General features: G+C 29.8%; 1 protein-coding gene across 1 annotated transcript; it reads left to right on the top strand.

Moving 5' to 3' along the window:
- Nucleotides 1-1,232: 1,232 nt before the first annotated feature.
- Nucleotides 1,233-8,520, top strand: LOC133196349 (heat shock 70 kDa protein 12A-like). Its single transcript, XM_061332258.1, has 4 exons — nucleotides 1,233-1,585; nucleotides 1,692-1,913; nucleotides 2,781-2,940; nucleotides 7,397-8,520. The coding sequence occupies exons 1-4, from the start codon at nucleotides 1,565-1,567 to the stop codon at nucleotides 8,467-8,469; spliced, it is 1,476 nt and encodes a 491-aa protein (XP_061188242.1). The 5' UTR covers nucleotides 1,233-1,564; the 3' UTR covers nucleotides 8,470-8,520.
- The last annotated feature ends 453 nt before the right edge of the window (nucleotides 8,521-8,973 follow it).

Genomic DNA, 8,973 nt, shown 5'->3' on the forward strand with positions numbered 1-8,973 from the left:
CTTTGAAGTGAAAGGTGCGGGTCCTTAGGATGAGACCTTAAAAAGCGAGGCCCCGTGTCACGGCAGACGTAGGCACGATAAAAATCCCTCACTTCTCAATGTCAAAGGTCAAAATTTGAAGCCCTTCACCGGTACCGGGATATGGTGACGTCTCTATATGAGTGAAAAATTCTCGAATGGGACGTTAAACAACATACAATCAATCAATCAAATAATAAAAAATAACAGGACGCCGATTAAAACTCTACCGGTTTCAATTATATCACCAGGAGTCAACAACAAAAAAAATGATGAAAACTGATGATATAATTGAAACCGGTAATTTTAATCGGCGTTCTGTTTTATATATATATATATATATATATATATATATATATATATATATATATATATATATATATATATATATATATATATATATATACTTAAATAAATAAAAACAGAATATATATATATATATATATATATATATATATATATATATATATATATATATATATATATATATATATATATATATATATATATATATATATATAAAAGTTGAGCAAACAATGTTAAAATCATTCAAACGATTTTAAACTTAAACTTGTACAAACAAACTAAATCGTAAAAACGAATTTCTAAATTGTATAAACGAATTTATAAATCGATCGTACAAACGATTTTATTTTTTTTTTTTCTGCAAATTTGATATGGCACTTTTAGGCAGTCATAGATTATCTACCTTGAATAGGTAAAAATAAATATGGCAGTCACTCTTACGTTTAGTTGATTTTACTTCTACTTGTGTTTAAAAGATCCTGATGATAGAATGAAGCTAAATTATATCTATTTCCGAATGAAGAAATCATCTTTACAAAGACAATATCGTCATGGTAAGGATATGTCACCCCCCTAAAAAGAAACAAAATTAATTTAGATAAAATTTTGACAAATACATGTATATAACAAAAAAGCAATGTGAACTTGTAATTTGTATCAAGAACTCATTATACTTTCATTTTGGTAAATTTTGATTTAAGGCCTATTCTTTTTTTAACTGTGTTTCCGTGCATTGTACATCTTTTGTAAAATGTACTTTCGGTTTGATTTGTGAAAAAAAATTGTTTGACTACACGAGTGACATGTGACATACATTGATATGTATTTTGAAATGTTAAAATATCGTATGTGTATGTGCAACTTCATGCATATAATTTAAGTTAGTTAATGTAAACTATGTCCTTTTGTTCCATTTTAGGCTACTAATACACCAAAGATTAAATCCAAATCAAAAAGGCTCTATGTAGCTGCCATTGATTTTGGAACAACTTACTCTGGATATGCATTTTCCCCAAAAGCTACATGGCAAACTGTTATTGTTAACAATTGGAATTGTGGTAAATTTGTGTCACATAAAGCCCCAACTGCTCTTTTACTGAATCCTGATAAGTCTTTCCATTCATTTGGGTATGAGGCAGAATCAAATTATGCCACATTAGCCGAGGTGGATTCTGATGACGAGGAAGAAGGCACAACCAAGACTGACTGTAGTGAATATTATTTCTTTCACCGTTTTAAAATGATTCTTCATGAAAATCATGTAAGTTTTTTTCCTCTACCTGACTATGTGAACTACGCAATAATATATATAGACTCTCAGCATTTTAATGGTTGATTTGCTCAGCTTAATATCATTGAATTTTCAGAGATTAAGCAGAAATAGTACAATTAAAGATGAAACAGGGAAGTCTTTAGAAGCTATGACAGTATTTCAAATGTCCATTAAGCATTTACTGGATCAACTAATGGAAACCCTTAATACTCAAATGGTAGATCCAATGTTTATTAAGGATGTAGATTTTGTACTTACTGTACCAGCAATCTGGGGAGATGCATCCAAAATGTTTATGAGAGAGGCAGCAATAAGTGTACGTAAATTATTTATCACTTCCTTTAATGTTCTGAAAAAATGTCTTTTACGGTTAGTTATCATTCCAGCAGACACAATAGATTTTCCAAAACTTGTTTGTTCTCTTATTCAGTAGATTTTGGAGACATTTATATGGAATTATCACGTTTCTCTTAATATATTTTGATTTACAGGGTGTTTCAACAAACATGTCATGACTTTTGATGTCTATATTTTTGCAAAATAATAAAATATTTACAAAATTATAACTGTATTTTATAGCACATTTTACGGCAATATAATTGTGATATAAACAATATAAAATAACTTCATTATATTTTTTCCATTGAAGATTTAAATACATCTTCAAAAATCAGGTTGTCAGTTTTTTTTCTTCTCCAAAATGGATCTATGGATTTGTTGAACTAATCAACACAAACAGAAAATCTCCAAAAACACCAATACTAGTGCATAAAATTTTAAAAGAGAAGTACTCATATGAAAACCATCTTTCTAGGAAACGGGCATTTCAAATGATGTCAAAATATATACCATACAGAACTTCAGAGACAAAATGAGGATGCTGACTTAAAAACACTGTGGCATTTTCTAACACATAAAAATTATTAATGACGTTAAATTGAAAACTGCTGCTGAAGTTCAAAATTTAAAAATGCCTGTCTTAAAAAATAATTGATTCAGCATCACTTCAACTTTCATATTGATAAAATTGTTTGGATATATGGTTTTCATTTTTGCAAATATTTTCTTATATTAATACTGTCTAACTTAATATTGAAACCACGAAGTCGGGACACGTTTGCTGAAACACCCTGTGTAATCAATCTGGTTTTCTGGAAACAGTACGAATTTGTTTGATTTTTAGGCTGGAATACCAACAGATCAATTAACGATTGCTTTGGAGCCTGAAGCTGCATCGATATATTGTCAATACCTTCATTTTGAGAAAGAAGATACAGATCGCACTGACGAATTTTTAAAAGAAGTTTCAACAAAAATGAAATATATGGTTGTGGATTTAGGAGGTAAACTTATATTAATCTGGCATTCAAATATAATAAAATATAAAATAATACAAATACAATATAAATAAATATAAATATAAATATAATTTAAATATAACTATAATATGATAAAATCTAAACATTCATGTCCTTTCTTTATGGCATGTCAAACGTTGCAATATTCAATCTTTTCCATTTTTATTGTATAATTTTGTATTTGTATTGTATAATTTTGCATTTGTATAATTTTTCATATATATTGTATAATTTTTCATTTGTATTGTGTAATATTTCATTTATATTGTATAATTTTTCATTTGTATTGTATAATTTTTATTTGGATTGTATAATTTTCTATTTTTATTCGATAATTTTCCATTTGGATTGTATAACATTTATTTGTGTTCCATATTTTCCATTTGTATTATAAAAAAAATCATTTGTATTGTATAATTAAAGAATACAAATAAAAAATATACAAATTGAAAATTATACAATCCAAATGGAAATTTATAGAATGCAAATAAAAATTATACAATACAAATGGAAAAGTTTTACAAATGGAAAAGATCGAATATTGCAAAGTTTGTCTTGTCATATTTCTTTGCTATGATCAGTTGTATCGTATCAAAATCAATCGTTAAAAATTGAGACAGAGAAATAAAGGCTTTCATGGGGTTTTGTTTAAAAAGAATTAGTAGGTTATTAAATTAAAAAGATTTTAGTACCTCAAACCTAAAATTGATAAATAACAATATGTATTATAAACGATAATTATACATGTATAAATAATATGAAAAACGTTCCCATACATGTTTCGTAAAATTATAGTCGTTACAATAATATAATATTATAATGTAAAAAAAAAACTCAAGCAGCTATAATTTGCGAGTGTAAGTATTGATACTTGGAATCACAAGTGAGTGTATATCTTCTGGTAGTTAGATTTTGCATAAAGGCATATATATGTATAGTTTTTAATCCATTTTTAACGATGGGTGTCCGAGAATCTTGTGCAATTTTGGTTTAGTCTGTTGCAATTTTTTTCTGTCCTGTTACTGATTGCAAACAAGTCAGCTTTCGATCATGTTTTATCTATGATAGGGCTTATGTATTGATGATTCATGCAATAATTTCAAGTAAATATCATTTATTGTTAATGTTTATAAATGTCTGCATTACCTATAAGAATGCGATTTCGTCACCGAGTTAAACAGAACATGTATTAATGATGTTAATCAGTTGAGAGGTTAATTGACATCAGTCAATAGTAAATGAGGAACAATAACAAGTTCTTATAATGAAATGTGAAAAGAAAAGATATTATACAATAATACAAGAGAGATCTTTAGGCCATCTTTAAAAATGTTTGTTGCCTTCTCCCGCCTCAGGATAAAAAAAAAATAAAATTGGAAAAAAAAGAATGTCCCAGAAGATTTCAACATCAACGCTTAATGTTCAAAAATTAATGAAATTGAATGTATAAATAACATCAAAACTATAGTTGTTGACGGGATGAAAAAATTCTGGAATGAATAAAAATAATAATAAGAATAAGAATGTTTCCTAGATGTTTTTAAAAAGTTCTGAGTGGGTCATTTTTAGTCAATCGGCCGGAAGAGGGCAAATAGACATTGTTTAGAGGATGGCCTTGTATGTGTACAAACAATAGGAACATATCAAAACACACAAGGGAAAAGAAGGAGGAGATATAATTTAGGGAGGATGGACTGCATCATTTATTTAGGATATAAATATACAAAGTTCTCAACGATTAAAAACTTATGTTTCACTTCCTTCTTAATTTGTTATTTGGCAGATTTGTCAGTTTAGCTTAAACATTGTGCTTAATCATTGCCAAAGTTTCTTTTGTTTGGTTTGACAACCCTAACAAAAAATTTTGTTTTTAGCAAATTATTTTATTTTACTATAACTATAATAAAGTGTCAAAGACTTTAAAAGTAAATCACAAGTATTTACTATACTGTAGTTACATGTAAGCCTACCTTAAAACCAAAACATATCAAGAAACACTGCGTTTGCAAGCCGAAACACAAGTATATCGTAGTATTAAAAGCACATGTAGTTAATTAAAGTGTGTACTTACTTTGACACTTTACTAAATAATAGTTTACTGCGTAAATTATAGCTCACTACAGTTAGGTATGGGAAATTAAAGTTCCATAGTTTCGCCAAACGAAATATAAAATGAAAGTTTTTACCATTGTAAATCAAGGTTCTCTAGTTTTCATTGTTGGTTCTCTAGATCCACTTTTCATTGTAGTAAATTGAAGATTTTATAAAAATTAATAAAACATCAAAATTCTCAATACAGTTTTTACTATGATGAATAAAATCTTCATAGTATTCACTATAGATAATCAATTTTTTAACTATGATTTCAATATTAGTTAGGGTGAATTCACCATGCATCGGACACCCTTGCACTTCAACAAGTTCTAGCGATATCGCTACCGACCGAATATTATCAAAATGGAACTTAACATGTAGTATGTGGTTAAATTATAAATTTTTGACACATTCGTGCCCTATTTATTGAGAAAATATCATTAAAAACCGATTTTTTCGAAATAAGTCAGAATTCACCATGGATCGGACAATATTCACCATGCATCGGGCATACGATATTTATACCAGAAAAATTTCATACCTTGATCTCGGTGCTTTAAAATTACTGATATCGAAACATTTTTATCTTTTATTAAAAAATTAAACTTCTAATTAAATTTGAATGACCATTTCGATCCACAAATATGAAGAGATTTTAGTTGCATCACATCGCCTTAGAAAGGCTTTACAATGCTAGTAATATGGCAACTAGCGCCTTTGTCTCGTGGGTTAAAATAATCTAGTTTAAAGAAGTAAATTGAGTCCACTTCTAGTCGTCATATATCGATAATTTGTATTTTCACTGAAAATTTAGAGTTTCTATTTTCTATTTCCGTAAAAAAACAGCTGTCATTTGGGTTTTACATGAAAATGGAAGTGATTACCCATGCATCGGAAAGTGTCCGATGCATGGTTAATTTGTGTCCGATGTACGGTGAAATAAACATACTAGTAAAAGACAACTCTAAAAATTATTTTACAAACATTGAAGTAAAATTTTTGAAAAATTTCTGTAAAATTATCAATCATTGATAAATTTTACCTAGGTCCGACTCGTTCCGTTGAAGTCTATTTAAAAGAGCGACAACTCTAAAAATTGCAAAATCGAAAAATTCTGGTTACTCCCTTTGATGATGCAAAATATGACGTAATTTCAAGGCCATTCTTGTGGTATTTTTATCACAACATGGAAATAAAAATCGGCATCATTAAAAAGTTTATATCTTTACCTTTAAGACAGAAACAAGTAAAAACACGGGGAGACTCGGGTTCAATGAAAGTTTATTGCTGAAAGTTGTCCGAAGCAAGGTATGTGTCCGATGCATGGTTAACTCACCCTAATCAAATATCTTTTTTTTTTTTGTATAGTTTATCATGCATCAAGGATTTGTACTATTGTAAATCAAACTTCCATTGTATTCACTTCAGTAAATAAAGTATGTAGATTGACATTAATTTGACTTCATGTACAATTGCCAATGCGAATTCCTTTTAATAAAATAGCTCATTTATGGAATGTCTCATTCTCTAACATTTCTGTGTAATGCTAAGGACCCAACTCACAGTTATTGTTATATCGCAGCATTTCAAGAAACTGCCTTCACTCTCAATTTTAATAAACGACAAAACACTTAGATATGTTGCACTTTACCACTAATGTGACTTTAATTATTGAAAATAACTGCAATTAATTGCGTAATAATTGGTAAAGAAATCCATAAAATTATCAATTTGCTACTATTATCTGTGTCAAAAGATCGCAACAAAATGAAGCCGAATTAAGAATATGATTGATAAGTAAACACTGATTACATAATATGTGTAAATGATTACATAATTTATAAAACATTCTTCTTGTGGTCTGAAATCGCAATCTACCTAAAACAAATTCAAACGAAGAAAAGAAAATACAGACAAAATTGGACTACATCAAAGAAGGCAAAGGTGGAGGGGTGGAGGCGGCTTAAAATAATTTGAAGCTATCCAACACACAAGTCATGTACTTTTCACGGCGTCCTGAAAGAAACTGAAAAGCGACGCTATCTGAACGATAATGTCCAGATTTTTCTCGCGCACGATTTCCATTGGGCATTTACCGAATGTTTTCATTTCCAAGAATCACTTGCATTTGCCTCTCCTAATTTTGGCAACGCCAAAACTTCCAAGGATAATGCAAGCTTGATAACTCTTTCTATACGCAGTGCATTCCAATTAAAGTACTGAAGTATAGTTTACTATAGTATTTTGTTAGGGAATTACTTTTTAAATACATATATTTATATGGAATAAGTGATGAACAAAGTTCTTGTAGTTAAAATAATGGTTATTCTATGATTTCCTGATATAGGAGGTACTGTTGATATAACGGTCCACCAGAAATCCTCTGATGGCACTCTCCAGGAAATACTTCCAGCTACGGGAGGACCCTTAGGAGGGACAACTATAGACAAAGAGTTTACTTCACTTATAGAGGAAATTGCTGGCAAAGGCATTTTTGAAGAACTGAAAAAAGAAAGCATGGAGGACTACCTAGATATTTTTAGACAGTTTGAAACTAAAAAACGAAATGAAGCCACATCAAAAGTTCGAGTGACTATACCGGTAACTCTAGACAAACTTGTAAAGAAAAAGACAAAAGGTGGTATATCTAAGCTTCTTGAGAACATGGCAATTAAAAGTAATGTTTCGTATGAGTCAAGCAGTAAAAAACTTGTTATGTCACCAGATTTTTTTAATGATTTGTTTAAGAAAACAACAGAAGGTATTATGCAACACATTGATAAAATTTTTAAAACTGATAAACTAGACGATGTAAACACAATTATCATGGTCGGTGGATTTTCCGAGTGCAAAATTATTCAAAAAGCTCTTCAATCTAAGTACAAAGGATCAAAAAGACTTATTATCCCAGATGAAGCCGGTCTTGCTGTTGTAAAAGGTGCAGTATATTTTGGACATTTACCAGATGTCATTTCAAGAAGAGTTTCACGCTACACTTACGGCATTCAAAGTTGGCCAGAATTCTGTCCGGGAAAAGATCCAGAAGAAAAGAAAATAAAGGTGAATAATTCTTTCCGATGCAAAGACGTCATGTTCCCTGTTATAAAACGCGGGGAACAAATCAAAGTAGGTCATAGAAAATCCCAAGTGTTCCAGGCCCTGAAACCAAACCAAACTGAACTTGAATGTGCGATATTTGTGTCAGACAAAGAAGATCCAAGATTTGTGGATGAGGAAGGCTGCCGACAGCTAGGTATTTTGAAAGTCCCTATCCCTGCAGGAACAAGCTGTGCCGAAATAGAGGAAACAATCATTTTTGGTGAAACTGAAATACAGTTCACGGCAAATCAGCTTGGTTCAGGAAGAATTATGTCAACTTCGTTTGATATGTTAGATCCTAAAAATTTACCAGATCCGTGAAATCCATATACATATATTTGCCTGGGGAAGTGTGAAATTAAACGAAACATTATTAAATTTCTGCTGAAACAAGTTTAAAATACATTTTAAAAAAATAATCTACAAATCTTAAAGTTACTATCATTCATCAATCAATTGTGCAAAGTGGTTTTGATCTTATTGAAATAGAATAAAATCCTGGATATTTCATCATAAAGGAAAAAGAGTATTAAAGAGGCTGGGGGTTGTGGCCATTTTTAGACTATATTGATCTCCTTTAGAAGAAGAGCTCCATATGAAGATAGAGAAAATGATCAAATTTTAAAACTAAATTTTTGAAATTTTTCTTTGCCAAATGATAGTTGACAGCTTAAGATATCATATCTAAAAATTAAATTAAATCTGGTGTTTAATTTGTGGTTAATTTGTTGACCCCCCAGCCTCCTTAATACAATGCTGAATTTTGTATTTTGCCTCCATCAATGTAAATTGTTATATGATAACATTTGTATACAGATCATGTTC

This window comes from Saccostrea echinata, unplaced genomic scaffold, assembly GCF_033153115.1.
Source record: "Saccostrea echinata isolate AGI-Se365-2 ecotype Australia unplaced genomic scaffold, CSIRO_AGI_Sech_v1 ptg000030l, whole genome shotgun sequence".
In the NCBI taxonomy this organism is placed as follows: domain Eukaryota; kingdom Metazoa; phylum Mollusca; class Bivalvia; order Ostreida; family Ostreidae; genus Saccostrea; species Saccostrea echinata.